This window comes from Schistocerca americana, chromosome 6 (genome assembly GCF_021461395.2).
Source record: "Schistocerca americana isolate TAMUIC-IGC-003095 chromosome 6, iqSchAmer2.1, whole genome shotgun sequence".
In the NCBI taxonomy this organism is placed as follows: domain Eukaryota; kingdom Metazoa; phylum Arthropoda; class Insecta; order Orthoptera; family Acrididae; genus Schistocerca; species Schistocerca americana.
The window spans coordinates 67,365,646-67,383,308 of NC_060124.1; the positions used below are offsets into that span (position 1 = coordinate 67,365,646).

At 45.3% G+C, this 17,663-nt stretch overlaps 1 protein-coding gene across 1 annotated transcript in view; it reads left to right on the forward strand.

The window, feature by feature from the left end:
• Positions 1-17,663, forward strand: part of LOC124619967 — a 293,396-nt gene that overhangs the window by 228,593 nt on the left and 47,140 nt on the right. The window contains exon 20 of the mRNA XM_047146629.1: positions 12,547-12,764. Within this exon, the coding sequence (XP_047002585.1) occupies positions 12,547-12,764 (218 nt within the window). The remainder of the gene's footprint in view (positions 1-12,546; positions 12,765-17,663) is intronic.

The following is a 17,663-nucleotide window of genomic DNA, read 5'->3' on the forward strand; positions in this document are numbered from 1 at the left end:
GTGTGCACTGCAGCACTGAAACTAGGTAACCTCTCATTGGGGAGGGGGGGGGGGGGGACATTTTGAGTATAGCACACTTGTTCAAAACTGCACAGGCGGCTAGAGAATGACTTATGATGAGGCCACAATTTGCAGCAGCCATTGTGCCTCCATGCACTTCACTCCTGTGCTACAGGCTTAGGAGACCCCCCCAGGCTGGAGCACCATTGTGATTCGTACTTGCCTGACGTTTCTATGGCATCTGAGCCTCTGATCACACTTTGTCGCAGGTCACGGCGATTGCTCCCATCGTGCCCAGTGTTTTTCCACTAACTCCCTGGCAGACTGTCCAGATCACTGGGGAACCTGCACACTTTGTGGCAAAGAGTTTGCCACAGTTACACAACATGCTCCCATCCCATCTGAAGAAAGCGTCAGGGCACAGTATATGCGCCACAGTCAGTAGTCCTGTTGGGGAACCCTTCTGTGAGGGAGTTATGTCTCGTGCTCCACATTTGTAATGTGGACAGCCATTTTCAGGTGGACACGGGAGGGAAGGGGGGGGGGGGGGGGCATCATCTGCTCGATCAATCTATCTAGCATTTGGTGGCCTATGGAGACAGTTACACCGAGCCATCCATGTAAGGCTGCCATACACAGGCCACATTGCTTCTGTGAGTACAAGGAACTATTTACATATGACAGTGTAGTGCTACGTAGAGCAAAACAGTCATATTCCCCTTCATGGAGGGCTCTTGGTTACTTCAGCCTACAAACATGTTATATGGCTGATTACGTTATTTGTTGTTGACCACCTATTAGCTACTAACATTGTTCTCCACAATATTTTTACACTGTTTGGGTTTTCTACCTCCAACAAAATCAAGATCATATCCACTGCAGTCCCTTTCCAAGAACTAGATGATCTTTGCTCTGTGTTCGCTTCTATTTAAGCCAGATTTGTGGTGCACCTCATATTTTCATAGAGACATCACCCTTCAGCTGCACACCACTTACTTGGGTGCTGTTCCAACTTCCCAGAGTGAGCAGCTCACTGCCTCCAGCACAGGGCATTGTTCCTGAGTGCCTATTATTATACTGTCCAGTTTAGGCCCACGGTACAACATTCCCGTGCCTACACCTTGACCTGTCTACCTGCAGGCCCAGATCTTTATTTCAACCTACAGGAAGTTCTCTGCTTCCACATTGATACTATACTACAACATACATTAAGAAGTTTTCCCATTGCAGGTGCAAGCGTCACCACTGTCACACACTGTGACTCCACCCTATGGTAGCTCCTCCGCTAAGTGACCAACAACTGACCAGCCTACCTCACCCATCAGTTGGTGACTGAGCTCAACCCCTTTAAACACATTTCTCACAGTCTCTCAATTGTCGATGATGTTATTCTTTTGGTGACTGAGACTGACATGCATCAGGTAATTGCGTCATCCGAATTGCAGCAACAAATCCTGAGGTTGCTGCACCGAGGTCATTGCAGGATATCCTGCACGAAGGTGTTGGCTTGTTGACATGTGTGCTGTCATGGTATCATTGGCAAAAGTGCGAGAATGGTCTGTGGCTGCACGGTGTGCACCTGGCACCAAGCAGCACATCCAAAATCATTTGCATCCTGGTATACACACCACTTCCATCTCAATTTTGCAGGTCCATTTTCAGGATTGTGTGGTTGTTCAATGTGGATGCCAGCTCAGAGCACACATATGTGGTATGCATTATGTCCACCACAAACAATGCCACCCTCATTGCCTTGGCCGAGGATTTGGTCATTGAAAGGTTACCTCATACTTTGGTCGCTGATAATGGACCCCAATTAATGGGCTCTACTTTCAAAAAGTTCTGCATGGCCAGTGGTGTAAAAGATATTCTCAGCCATCTGGTCTGTCCTTTCTCCAGTGAAGAAAGCTGTTGAATCCTCTGTCACTGCATCAGCCCTCACCCCGTTTATGAGCATCTATTATACCATGCCAGTTGATAGTTGTAGCTCCAATAAGCTCCTTCACAGGTGGCAACTGTGGACCCCGCTTCACCTTCTGATGCTGGCCCCCATCTGCAGCCCACCCTCGGCCTTCCTAACGTTTCACAACTGGCGCAGCTGTGTGGGCCCACTCCTTCGGAAGTACTGCATCATGGATACCAGCAAAAGTAGTCGAGACCCAAAGGCGACAAGTTACATCTGTCTAGACACAGAAAGGGCTCAACTGCTGCCACCGCAACCAGCTCCAACTTCGGGCATAGTGTCATACCTGCTGCCACCGCTCCTCCGTCCCCCTCTGTCTTCTGGTAGCTGTTAGGCTGCAGGACCACCACTGGTGACGGCATTGAGCATACTGGCACTACCTTCTGCGACCGCGAGGATCGGGGGAACCTTCCAGCACCCTCACCTCCAGTGAAGTCACAATGGACACCGCCGAACACCCTCCCTTCCCTTCTCACAACCAGAAATAGAAGGTATGAGGTCTTCACCCAGACCTTTCTGGCCCCGACAGAACTGTCTGAAACATTTATGCCCATATACACCTGTTTTGGGGGGTGGGATCTGGTATTGTGCACCACAGAGGTTGAATACCTGCCAGAGCATATGGACTTAGATGGCTGTTAGGTTGCACTGTGGCTAAACAGCACTGTGCATGTGGCAAGAGAAGTGCCACTGTCTCGCCACATGAATGCAGTGGCCAGTTGTGTTCCACGTGGCCGGTGTATAAGCGGCAACCTAGCACACAGCTGGTCAGTTCAGTGCTCGTGTTTGATATTGTCGGATCTATCTCCACTGTACTAGGACTGCTTGGTAACTACCATGCTTGTCACCCGATTACTCTCTTTGGTCACATCTTGGATTTGTCTCTCTGCTGCTCTTGGCCTTGGTGTCATAACTGTGGCAAAGATTTCACTTAGTGGCTCATTGTTGTCTAGGTTGTTTGAAGTTGTCCTGGTCTGTTGTCTTGTCCACAGTCTGTCTGTGATGTTTTGCTTGCCTACTGCTAGTTTGAGTTACCCTTCTGCAGGCAGTTCTCTCGTCTGATGGATTCCTCCATTTCTCCATTATTATAGAGTTATGATGTGTGCATCAATATCTTCCTACCCACAGATATAGCGTATACCCTGATGCTTTCACGCATGGCACTGGCTTATGTTGAGTTAGAAATGCATGTGACTATACTGCAGTTGGAGGTGGTGGAACGGGTGTTGCATGTGGGCCAACTTAAAGGCAATGACCCAGAGCACGATAAGAGGTAGTTGGAGCATCCTTTCCCGATGTCCTCCTGATAACAAACACACCACCTCTTTCCTAATCCTCATAACCAACTGCATCCTACCCCACAGTTATTTTACTTTTAAAGGCCAAATCTGTAGTACTGCAATGGGTACTCACATGGCACCATTCTTTGACAACTTATTTACGGACCATCAGGAGGAATCATTCCTATTCAGTCAACACCTAAAGCCCTTTTGTATGGTTCAGATTCATTGATGGCATTTTCACAATTTTCAGTCACAGCAAGGACAACCCTTGCTCTTCCCTCCAGGACTTCAAAACTTATTTCCAAATCTGCTACTTCTCGTCCTTCTCAACTCATCGAGCCATCTTCCTAGATGTCAATCTTCACCTCTCAGATTGCTCCATGTCAAGTTCACCAGCCTCAGTCAGTATCTCCACTTTGACAGGTGTCACCTGTTTCATGTCAAGAAGTCTCTTTCTTACAGCCTTGCCACCTGGGTTGCCAGATTCGCAGTGGAAAGCAGGGGAACGTTGAAATATACTGATAACCTTATCATAGCCTGTATTGGCATGGCCTTGAAAAGCTCAACCACATCCTCCACCAGATCTTTGACTACCTCTCATTGTGCCCTGATATGAGTGACAGCCCACCCAAAATCCTACCCACTATGCCAAGGTAGTGTTCCACCGGACACCCAGCCTGCAAAATACTTCTTAAATAGTAGAACCCAGAATGTTGTCCTCGACGGCTAGTGTGTGTCAGAGACAAGGGTGTCGCCAGGAGTGCCCCAGGGAAGAGAGATAGGACTGCTGTTGTTCTCTATGTACATAAATGATTTGGCAGGCGGGGTGGGTGTGTGCGCGTGTGCACGCTCTAGCTAGAGAATCATCTAGAGCTTGGAAGGTAGTGTAAATGATGATTTCTGTTTTGTGTATCTGTGCTCAGACCATCAATCTGCTCTGTGAGTGGTTGTCTTTCACTTATTTTACGATTGCTCCAACGAGGAATTTCCATTTTTATGATGTTTATGTATAACTCACACAAGGCCACTGTTGTCTCGGTATTCTATTCATTAAGAATGACATGCTGTGTATTATTTGCTGGGAACTATTTAATCCAATCAAGCATCTACTCTGATATTCTATATACTCATACTTTATTAATTAAATGACAGCACGGAATTGTTTTGAACCGCAAGTGAATAAGGGATCAACCTGAATGCCAGTAATTACTATCGTCTGGGTTTTGAAGACAAAAATAATGAGTTGGTTTCACAAGTTTGTTGTCTACAGAACCTATTTAAGATCCTATAGAGGAAATTTTTGGTCTTGAAACAGGTCATTAGACATCACCATAAAATACAAGGAGCGATCGAAAAGTTTCCATTTGAGGGTATTGCTGCAGCGTATATGCAACCTAGCACAGCTCCCATGTGGCAATATAAGCACTGACTTGTAGACAACGGGTTAATGTGGATTCGTGTCATTCTGACTTGCAAGCAGTAAACGCAGAAACATGAACTATGGTGATGTTATTACCAAATGCATCCAAACAAGATCAGCATGCTTTTATTCTTTTTTTCGCTCCCAAAGGACAAACACTGGCAGACATCCATTGGAAAACAAAGAATGTATAAGAGGCAGTATGTCCATTGAAGACCAGCATTGTGGAATGGTGTGCCACATTAATGATAATGCAAGTCCCCGTATCGCAGATGTCATAACACAAAAGTTTTGCCAACTCAAGTGGGAGAGACTTGAGCGTCCACCCTATAGTCCTGATCTCTCCCCAATGTGATTATCGCACCTTCGGTCCCTTAAAAAAGGACTTGAAGGGTCAACAATTCCTGCCAGACGAAGATGCGCAGCAGGCAGTTAGGGACTCCTTGACACAGTAGGACACAGTGTTTTACCAAACAAGTCTCTTCAACTGGTCCCCCCAGGGGGTCCACAACTCTTTTGTGGACACGTGCGTAGCGAGCACGGGACCCCGAGCTAATGTGGCCCTCCTTCCTTTCCAGGCTGCATACCTTCCCTTCCCTTTCCGCATCCTTCCCCATCCCCCATCTTCGCCCCCCCCCCCCCCCTTACCACTGGCTCTTTCCTTCCCTTTCTCCCCATCTGGGAGTATGGTTTGTGCCTACGTCCAGAGACGGACGCTCGAAACTGTTCCAAATTCCTTGCTTTCTGCACTTGCAAGTCCTCGTCCTTCCTCTGTCCTTCTCTTTGCCCTTTTCTCCGCTGCGGCGTTTGGGACCCCCCTCTTCTTTCCTTTCCCTTTCCCTTTTTTCCTCCCTGTGCGTGTCTGAAGGCCGACCCACGCACTTCCATGCGTAGCCGGTGACGGGGTAACGCGTAATTCCCCGCCCCGGGTAGACAGGTAGGACACGTACGTACCCCCTGGTAACGGCCAGGCCCAGGGAGGGGTGATTACCCGAGCTGATACCTTCCGAAAGTGCCGATTGGTCCCTCCGTCCGTTTGTCGGGAGGTGTGACCTGAGGTGTGAACAATCACCTAAGGCGGGTGTGCCCTCAGTGAGGGCCCCCACGAGGGAGGAGCGCACCATCGGAGACGCCGGTAATCATGGGGGATTCTTCCGCAATGGTTTCCTCACCTTCCACTATGTCTGCTCACAAACGTAAGTTCACTGAGTCTCAGCCACAGACGGTTCTTCCATCGTTGCCACAGTTCCTTGTTGTTTCTCGGTCTGACGAAGGTCACGACTTCTCCACAGTCAACCCTTTCATTATTCAGAAAGGTGTCGACGCAATTACAGGTCCTGTAAAGTCTTGTTCCAGATTACGGAATGGCACCCTGTTGTTAGAAACACACAGTGCCCTCCAGGCACAAAAATTGCTGCGTACTTCTCTGCTCCACACCTTCCCTGTCCGGGTGGAACCGCACCGTACCTTAAATTCCTCGCGTGGAGTCGTTTATACACGCTCCCTCGATGGATTGTCTGATGAAGAAATTCAGCACTACCTGTCTGACCAGGGCGTAACGGCTGTTCATAGAGTTATGAAAAGGGTTGACACGAACATCATTCCAACCCGCACTGTCTTCTTGACATTTGACAAAGTTCAACTCCCATCGAAAATCAAAGCAGGCTATGAGATAATTTCCGTTCGCCCTTACGTCCCAAACCCTACGCGTTGCTATCGATGTCAGCGGTTCAATCACACCAGCCAGTCCTGTTCCAATCCGGCCAAATGTGTTACGTGTGGCAAGGATGCCCATGAGGGTGCTTGTCCACCTCCATCCCCTCGCTGCATCAACTGTATGGGTGACCACGCTGCTTCCTCTCGAGATTGCCCCATTTTTAAGGACGAAAAGCTCATCCAGGAAATAAGGGTGAAGGAAAAGGTGTCGACCTTTGCTGCTCGAAAATTATTCGCCAGTCGACAGCCCACCGTGCCTCAGACAGGGAAATACAGCACTGTCCTTGCTTCTCCTCGGCCAACAAAGGAGGCGGCCACACAGACTTGCGACCTCACCTTTAGTACCACGGTCGTCAGATCGGCCAGCGCAAAGATCGCCCGTTCAACCTCACCACTTTCGCCTGCCCACTCTATGGCTCACCCTTCGTCGGCTTCTGCTAAATCTCAAGCCCAAAAGTCAGACGCCAAGTCTTCGAAAAAAGAGCATACTCGTGAAGAGTTTTTACGTACCGCAACTTCCCAACCATCAGTTCCTCCTTCGTCTAAACATCATACTTCCAAGAAGGCTACAAAGAAACACAATTCCTCTCCTTCTCCGCCAAGGCGTGTCCCATCTACAGCACCACCTGGCGGAAATCGCCCTCGGCAGTCTTCTGTGTCGCCGAGGCGCACTGCTGGTGGCCGGTCAACCGGCCGATCGCTGGTGGCAGGAGCTGCTCCTGACCAACCTATGGATCCGGATCTTCTGCCTTCGACTGAATGCCATTCCATGCTGTCAGTCACAAGCTCTGAGCAGTCGTTGAGTTGACAGCACCCTTGGTCACATTCCTCCATTTTCTGTTCACCCTATGTCCATTATCCACTGGAATATCCGCGGCATTCGAGCCAATCGGGATGAATTGTCGATCCTCTTACGATCCTACTCGCCGGTCATCTTCTGTCTTCAGGAAACAAAGCTGCGTCCCCATGACCGCTTTGTTCTCTTTCATTTTCAGTCCGTCCGATATGACCTCCCCTCTGTTGAAGGCACTCCAGCCCATGGAGGACTCATGATTCTTCTCCATGATACTCTCCATTATCACCCAATCCCCTTAAACAGTTCCTTCCAAGCTGTCGCCGTCCGTCTCTCCCTTTCTGGATACACGTTCTCTCTTTGTACGGTATAGATTCCATCGTCCACACCAATGGCACGAGCTGATCTCCTTCATCTTCTTGGTCAGCTTCCACCCCCCTATTTGCTGGTTGGGGACTTAAATGCCCACCACCCGCTTTGGGGATCTCCACATCCTTGTCCACGTGGCTCACTATTGCTAGACGTCTTCCACCAAGCGGATCTAGTTTGCCTCAACACTGGGGTCCCCACATTGTTGTCTGCCTCCACGACAAATTTATCCCATTTGGACCTTGCGGTCGGTACTGTTCCGCTAGCTCGGCGCTTCGAATGGTTCGCCCTTGATGATACACACTCGAGTGACCACTTTCCATGTGTTCTTAGACTGCAGCCTCAACTGCCATATATGCGCTCGCGACGCTGGAAGTTTGCCCAAGCCGATTGGACACTTTTTTCGTCTCTAGCGACATTCGATGACCGTCGCTTTCCCAGCGTCGACGATGAGGTCACACATATTACCGACATTATTCTTACAGCTGCGGAACGTTCAATACGACGCACCTCCGAACTGCCCCAGCGCCCCCCAGTTCCTTGGTGGAACGAGGCATGGCGTGACGCAATACGTGAGCGGCGACGTGCTCTTCGCATTTTCCGTCACCATCCAACTTTGGCCAACTGTATCCGATATAAGCAGCTCCGTGCGCGATGCCGTCGCGTCATCCGCGATAGCAAGAAGGCAAGCTGGAAATTCTTTATTAGCTCATTTAACACCTTCACTCCCTTCTCGGAAGTTTGGAGTCGGCTTCGACAGTTCTCAGGCGCGCCTAGTTTCTCCCTGGTCTCTGGGCTCACTGTCGCGCATCATACCTTAGTGGACCCCGTCGCAATTTCTAACTCATTGGGTCAGCACTTTGCTGAGATTTCGAGCTCTTCAAATTACCCGCCAGCGTTTCTCCCGAAGAAACGTGCAGCGGAAGTGCGACATCTTGCTTTCTCCTCTCAAAATCACGAAAGCTACAATACTGTTTTCTCCATGCGGGAACTCCAACATGCCCTCTCTTCTTCTCGCTCCTCCGCCCCAGGACCGGATGGTATCCATGTCCAAATGTTGCTGCATTTATCAACCCATAGTCTGCGTTACCTCCTTCACCTTTATAATCGAATTTGGACCGACAGTACCTTTCCCAGACGATGGCGGGAAGCTATTGTCGTTCCCGTTCCGAAACCTGGAAAGGACAAACATCTCCCCTCTAGCTATCGCCCTATTTCTCTCACGAGTAGTGTCTGTAAGGTTTTGGAGCGTATGGTGAATTACCGTTTAGCTTGGTGGCTGGAATCCCGCAGTCTTTTAACACCAGCCCAATGCGGATTCCGAAAGCATCGTTCTGCAGTTGACCATCTTGTTGCTCTCTCCACTTATATCATGAACAATTTTCTCCGGAAACGCCAAACGGTAGCAATATTTTTTGATCTGGAGAGAGCATACGATACCTGTTGGAGGACAGGCATCCTCCGCACGCTGTTCTCTTGGGGCTTTCGAGGCCGGCTGCCCCTTTTTCTTCACGAATTTATGGCAGAGCACACATTTAGGGTGCGGGTGAACACTACTCTCTCCCGTACTTTCTCCCAAGAAAACGGGGTACCCCAGGGCTCCGTGCTGAGTGTTGTACTGTTTGCCATCGCCATAAATCCAATTATGGATTGTCTCCTTCCTGATGTCTCGGGCTCCCTCTTTGTGGACGATTTTGCGATCTACTACAGCTCTCAACGCACCAGCCTTCTTGAAAGACGTCTTCAAGGATGTCTCGATCGCCTCCACTCGTGGAGCATCGAAACCGGCTTCCGTTTCTCACCCACTAAGACCGTTTGTGTTAATTTTTGGCGACGTAAGGAGTTTCTTCCGCGCTCCTTACATCTAGGTCCTGTCAACCTTCCATTTTCAGACGTCGCTAAATTCTTGGGTCTTATGTTTGACAGAAAACTGTGCTGGTCCTCCCACGTTTCCTATCTTTCGGCTCACTGTCTGCGATCCCTTAACACCCTCCGTGTCCTAAATGGTACCTCCTGGGGAGCGGACCGAGTGGTCCTTCTCCGCCTCTATCGCGCCTTAGTGTGCTCGAAATTGGATTATGGAAGCATAGTCTACTCCTCTGCTCGGCCGTCTATTCTTCGGCGTCTCGACTCTATCCACCACCGTGGATTACGTTTAGTGTCTGGAGCTTTTTACACCAGCCCTGTGGAAAGCCTTTATGCTGAGACTGCTGAACCTCCACTGTCCAATCGGCGGGCAGTCCTTCTGAGTCGTTATGCTAGCCATCTGTCTTCCATGCCTGCTAATCCAGCCCATGACATTTTTTTTCGACGCCTCCTTTGATGTAGGGTACGCAGGCCGCCCCTCCTCCCTACTACCACCGGGAGTCCGCTTCCGTCAACTGCTCCATTCTCTTTCCTTCCGCTTTCCTAAAACCTTCTTGACAACTTGGGGTACAGCACCGCCTTGGCTCCGTCCCCGGATCTACTTGCTTCGTGACCTTTGTCAATTTCCCAAGGATGGTACCCCTACACTTGTTTATCATCGGGCATTTGCTGCTCTATGCGCACAAATGACGGACGCCACATTTATTTACACCGACAGCTCGAAAACATTGTTAGGTGTAGGGAGTGCCTATATTGTTGGCGACACCCCAAATCACTTTCGGCTTCCCGACCAGTGTTCGGTTTATACTGCGGAGCTTTACGCTGTTCTCCAGGCTGTCCACTACATCCGCCGCCATCAGCGGATACAGTACGTAATCTGCTCAGATTCTCTCAGCTCTCTCCTCAGTCTCCAAGCTCTTTATCCTGTGCGCCCTCTGGTCCACCGGATTCAGGACTGTCTGCGCTTGCTCCACCTGGGGGGCATCTCGGTGGTGTTCCTCTGGCTCCCGGGACACGCTGGTATCTGTGGGAATGAGGCGGCCGATATAGCGGCCAAGGCTGCAGTCTCTCTTCCTCGGCCAGCTATTCAGTCGCTTCCCTTCACCGATCTATGGAGCGGTTTATGTCGCAAAGTTGCTCATTTATGGCATGCGCATTGGTCAACACTTCCCCATAATAAATTGCGGGAAGTGAAAACCCTTCCTTGCGCTTGGACCTCTTCCTCCCGAACGCATCGTCGGGAGGAGGTAATTTTAGCTAGACTCTGGATAGGGCACTGTCTTTTTAGCCATCGACATCTTTTAAGCGGCGATCCTCCCCCACTCTGTCTCCACTGCTCTCAGCTGTGGACGGTAAGACACCTTTTAATTGAATGCCCCTATTTTAATCCATTACGCTCCCGTCTACAGCTATCGCCTGATCTATCGTCAATTTTAGCAGATGACACGCGCTCAGCCGACCGCGTTCTCCAGTTTATTAGTGACAGTGAAATGATGTCAGTCATTTGAAGCTTTTTTTGGGGACAACCAACCCCTTTCTGTAGTGGATTTTTAAGCATTCCTTCTGCTTTTAGTTTCTCCAATTTTATGACTTTGTTCCCATTGCTGCTGGTTTTCAATTTCGGTTTTTTTACTGTTTCCTAAGTCACGGGCTGGGCGCTAATGACCATAGAAGTTTTGCGCCCCCAAAAAAAAAAAAAAAATAAATAAATAAATTAAAAATCTTCAACTGGTGCACCAGTGTGATGATTGTGTCAGTGCTCATGGTGATTGTGGGTGATCGACATGCTGATTCTGGACTGTATGGTCTTTGAATGGGAACTCTTTGATCACTCTTTATACATTTTAAAATCTGACATCATTGATGTGAGCCTATAGTTGTTCCTACATGTTCTACAACTCTTCTTGGAAATTGGAATGATTTGCATATTTTTTCAATAACTTTGAATGCTTTTTTTCTCCAGTTTTGTATAAAAAACTGTTCAACACCTTCTCTAAGTAGTGAGTAGAAATCTATCCTAATTCATATTGTTATTCCATCCTAGATTTTCCATTGTTTGACTTCTCATTGTGTGTAGTATTTGGTTTCATAGCATTAGTGGTCATTTATCACTTGAATAACACCTGCAATTTGTGGTCTGCAGGTGCACAAATGGAGGATGATGTATGTAATTATGTGTTTTCAAAGTGCTAAATTTAATTTATCAGTCTTGTAATGAGCATTGTGTACCTTGGAGATATTGAGGTACTAGTTATGACACAACTCAATATTTGGCATGTGGACAGTTTTGTGCAGAGTTTTTCAATAGTTTTCCATATATGTGCACATGAATCTTGTGTTATTCTCTGGTTTTTATTATTAATGCATTTACACTGAATGAAATGACACAGTAAGAAGTTTGGACTGTTTTTTTTTTTTTTTGTGTGTAACATGAAAAATAAATGTAAATAATCTTTCTGAACATGGTTGAATTACCCATTGTGCATTGTGTATTAAACCGGGGACATAGAAACGATGGAGAAGCTTCGTCCCACCGTAGCCCTCAATGGTTCACAACCTCACAACAGGGCACGGCAGTCCACCCACCCCACTGCTGCCCCACACCTAACCCATTGTTATTGTGTGGTTTGGCCCCAAGTGGACTGTCTCTCTCCCCCCCCCCCCCCCCCCCCCTCTCTCTCTCCCCCCTCCGCCCGAACATCTCATACCAGACAAGTGTAACCACAAATGTTTGCATGGTAGAGTAATTATTGTGTACCCGTACATGGAGACAGTGTTTGCGCAGAAATCACCGACATAGTGTAACTGAGGCGGAATAAGGGGAACCAGCCCGCATTCGCCAAGGTAGATGTAAAACTGCCTTAAAAACGATTTGCATGCTGGCTGGCATACCGAACCTGGACACTAATCCACTGGGTGGATTCGTGCCAGTGATCAGCATGCCTTCCTGCTAGGGAAGCAGGGTGTTGATCGCATGGCTAGCCAGGCGGGCACTGTGTTACCCATATTTGCATTATTTTACTCATGTCCTCCTCAGCAGCTTTCTCTTGTAGCGTTTTAGGTGCCTTTTGTGTAATATAAATGTACTGTATATTGATTTTTCATACTCACCCCTCCTTTTGTTTGTACTCTACAGCCAGACACAACATTACAAGGATAGTCTCTTCCCATCATATCACACGTCATTAGAAGACTGGACTGCAATAGAAGACTCACTCGTACACGAGTATTTGCCTGCTGCTAAAGAAAGTATGATGATTAGTCAGTTGACTATGAGAAAGGAAGTGGTTGATGTAGAGACACAAAATTTGGAGTGGAGAAAGTACAGTTTATTTGAGGCAACTGTTAAAGATGGTAAGTGAATTACATACTAGAAATTCATATACACCTACTGTTTTTTTAGTTACCATTTGAAGATTTGCTCTCCATCCATTCAGCAATATACAAATTTAGTCACCTCAATTTTTTTGTCATTTGTGACCCATTTCATAAGGATGCTTTTCTTCGTGACCCCATTCGCTGTCATAAATGTGATTAGTACTAACAGCCCACGCAAACAACTGACGTACTAGTTTCTGCACATATTTTTCTGCATGGACACTATATTTTCTTTTCTGAAACCCTGATCAAATAAATTCTTACACATAAAGAATATTCGAGAAAAAATACATGAACTATGTAAGTGTATTGCTAAAGAACCTTGACTAACCCCTTGTTGTACCATTTTGTTTGATGAAATCTGTGCCTAAGCCATTGGAACATGTGAAAGAGGCCACAGTGATGTGCGAGATAATCACTACACACACACACACACACACACACACACACACAGCACTCTACACTATTTCAAATAATACTTTAAAATATAAATTTTAGACACAAGTAATACTTTAATAGAAATTATAATATTCACAGGTGTCTTCAGGTGTGACATCAGGAGGAGGACTGTAATAACATGATACCTGAACAAAGATATTGTCGACAAGAAATGTAATTACATTAAGAAATGCTTCCCTTGAACAAATTTCTAATAAAAAAGACCTTCAACTCTAAAATTTAGTAGCCCTGCATGGCACAGTATTTTCAAAAGCATTGTGGCAGATGTAATGCCATTTTAACCCTCTGTCCATTTTCTTGTTATTTCATTTCATACTTAGTGTTTCATGCAAATTTTGCGCATCCTGATCAGTCTTTGTTTAGGCACAGGATCAATGTGTGTCCAGAAATGGGTCCAATATTGTGCTTGGAGTTGAAGTGGTGTTTCACCTAGTGATGATTTTCCATGCTTTTTGTTGTCCGGCAGTGGGACATATTTTAACATAAACTCTGCTATATTTATTTGATTATCAATGTATGTTTCCTTTCTTTGACTGTGAATTACTCTTTGGATTATATACATATTGATAAGAGGCATATCCAACATACATAAAAACTTTGGCCCAACTTTTGTTCCACGAGTGTGACTCATAATGTTCACATTAGGTCTGCATTTGTTTCCATGAGTCTCATTCCTTAAAGTATGACATGGGGTTAAAGTAGTGCACTAAAACACTAACAGTGGAAACAAACAAGAAATATATAATAAAATTTAAAAATTAATTAATTAATAACATACAAATAGAAAAATTGAAATAAGATAAAGTACCATTAATGCCACCGAGCGAGGTGGCGCAGTGGTTAGACACTGGACTCGCATTCGGGAGGACGACGGTTCAATCTTGCGTCCGGCCATCCTGATATAGGTTTTCCGTGATTTCCCTAAATCGCTCCAGGAAAATGCCGGGATGGTTCCTTTGAAAGGGCACGGCCGACTTCCTTCCCTAATCCGATGAGACCGATGACCTCGCTGTCTGGTCTCCTTCCCCAAACAACCCAACCCAACCATTAATACCATTTGTGTGACTGCTTTATTCTGACATAAGAGTTTGCAGCATGGTTTAATGTCCACTACTGCTACTACTAACACAAAATCTTCACCTATCGTATTAATTTAGTAAGAGGCTTCAAAGGATGCTCTGCAGTGCTTCTTATCAATCAATATGTGGGAGTCAGTAGCCCTTTTTGTATTGTGTAGAATTCCAGGAGCTGTAAAAATAATGATACAGTTCTATTGGAATAGGAAGAATTTTTGTAAGTTGGTAGCTCTTTAAATCGGCAAGCTTTCATTTGCTAAGGGGTCACTGAAAATCTAGCACACAGTCTTCAGTATTGCTGAAAGGTTTCATTGTATTTTCCTTTTTTCATGTGAAGGCACAGTGTCTGCAGTTTTATCTATTTGTACATACCTCTTAGCACTGGATGTTTCTAGTGCTGCAGAATCTACAAGTTTAAGTGCTTATGCATTGCTAAGGTACGTTGGATTATTTTTGGCTCTGAAACATTGCCAGACCATAATTTGACACAGTTCACTTGCTCAGTTCTGAATTTTTACTCCAAGGAGTGGGAGGAACACTGAACTATGTTAAATGGAATTCTGTACGGTAATTGGGAAGTCCTTCGTGAAATATAAATAATCAGGGTGTATACGTTCTGGGACATCTGGGAAATTTGGGAAAAACCTGGGAATTTTTTCATCTGGGAGAAAACTGGGAAAACCTGGGAATTCTTTAGAATTCTGGGAATTTTTCATTGTTTTAGACTTCAGTTAAATTTTTGTAATTTTGACTGGTAAGAACTGATAGCAGATTGTGTCAAAGGCTTTAGGACAAAGACCATGGAATACTTCATAACAATAAATTGCTGCCGACGAGCGTGACGTCACAAGTCAATTGTTTACATTAACTTCATCTGGGCAGTTGCCCGTGGGCTCACACCCATGTGCAATTGAGTTTCGTATGGGCATTGACTTCTCCCACTGCCGGCTAGTTGAAGTGTGGCTGTTAGCTGTATCTGCAGTAGCAACAAGCAGCCAGATGCTATCCGGAAAACATTTTCTGGCATGCCCAAGATGCCAGGTTCATATGTGTGTATGGCAGTCTGGGTTGTAGTGGGGAGGGGGGGTAAGTCTCCATGTAAGCTGTGTTTACGTTTAGTGATTTTGCTGCTTCCTCTTCATTTACACTTCTCACATCAAATGAAAACAAAACGGATTTCTGTGGTTGGGAGCTATCAAGTGCATTAAAATACATTCACATAATTAAGGAAGGCTAAAATATGTTATTAGTTTGTTTTCTGATTTTATTTTATTTCCACATTTTTGGCAGTCATTCGCCTTGAAGGACAATGAAATTATTTTTGTCGGTTTGCTAAATAAATGTGACTTTTATTGATCTTTTCCCCCAGAGGCAGTCAATTTATTGGAAACATAATGTTTCATTCTCCACTATTGGCTAGTTTCAACTGTTCACTGAATTTCAAGTGCATATTTTCATCTTAGGGTATGTACGGAATTATGCCTTAATAAAGAAACAAATATGAGATAGTACAGTACTGGTACTCCAAGAAAATTTGCATCCCGAAAACAGTACTGACATCTTAACATCAGGTTGGGACCTACTTCATTGGGGATTCGGACATATGAATGCGCACTTAAAGCCGTATTATGCATTTTAGTAAGGTGTACGAAGTTCTGATGCTCTTGAAGTATCCTATTTCTTTTATGATGTCATGTAAGATCTCTCAACACTATATATGAACAAACATTTGGGCTTCCTATGTCATTGTAGCTGCCCATGTGCAGTAACGCCTATTTTCTGGTGCTCTCTGGCACCTGCTGAAATGAAGTTACTTCTAACAGGTTGCAGTAAAATATTGCGAATGGTGCTTTGAAAAGCGTTAGTTTCAAAGTAAATTTGGTTTTACGCAAGATGAATTATGTTACATGTACGAATGTGCAATGAATTTCTTAAATGAGAGAGCGTTTGATTCTCATTTAAAACTTAACGCATTGAGGACTAGCCACTTAGAAGAATTTTGAGCCCAGAAGACCAGACATTAATGTCATTATTTAAAATTTTGCTGGCACATTTGTGTGGTGTATCTTGAAGTGTAACACACACAAGAAAGACCAATATTATATGTGAAAGCCTGACTTCTTGTTGTTACACTTCATCCATTAATTTAAACCGTTAACTTTTCATATTTGTGTGTTCACACTACTTAACAGTGATGTTGCTATGGCCTGACTACGCCACATGTCCTATGCTCTGAATATCTGCTGTCATTGGCTAATGAGATCGTGTGACATGAGCTCTGACTGGCTTGCAAAAGCTCGTTTCAATCTCGATTTCAGTGCTACAGAAACTAACATGCTGTTTCTAATATATACTTTCATAATGTGAATACAAATTGTAATATGAAAATGTGCAGCAGAAATGTTGCTCCCCATCACAGATCTTTCCAAAACGTTTTTGCCTAATTTTTTCGTTCTCTGAAGTTGTTGTATATAAAACCTTTACCATTCAAGTGATTGATAGTTTTACAACTCCAAGGGAAAGTATACTGCCACTTATCAGGAAAAAAGTGTATTTTTCACCTTGGAAGAAGTGTATTTTCATGTTTGAAAAAGTGCGTTTTTAACCAGGAAATCCAGGAAAAATCTGGCAATTTTTTTTTCTTGTCTGCATATACACCCTGATAATGAAAGGAGTATTGATAAAAACTCACCGAATAGTTCTATTGACAGGCACTAAACTTCTAAGTGTGTAAATATTGTGACTGAAACTCAACAGTTAGCAAGACAACTGACCACAACAAATCTCCAGCTATTACCAACTTTCACATTTAGATATGGTAAACTTCGACATAGCTAGTCTGTGAGTGCGATTGTTGGTACCTGATGGCAGTTCATTAACTGTTGGCCAAAAAAGAGGCAACAGAATAGCCAATGGCCACAACAAATTAATTTGAAAATTTATTGTTACTGGCAACTGACCGTTTGCAATAAATGTGAAAAACTTTAACCAGCAATGTTTACAACATCATAATCAATGTTAATACTTTGAATAAAATCTGTTTCAGCATTTTAAAAACAAAATCTCTATTACAATAGATGTTTTGATCTTCGTTGCAGCGTTTCTCTCCCAGGCAACTGAACTGCTGGTCTGTGAGGATGATCTTCCATACGTACCATCCTATTTCGGTTGCCATATGACAATGGACATCAGTTTCCTGAATGTTGTTGGACTGTTCAAAGTCAAGGTCATTGTGGAGGGTGGCTGTACATAAAGACAACAGCAAATTGGCAGCTTGGACCTTGGGGTCGCATTTTCCTGCAGCAAGTGCAGATTGCGTAGTAGAAGTGCCATAAGTTAT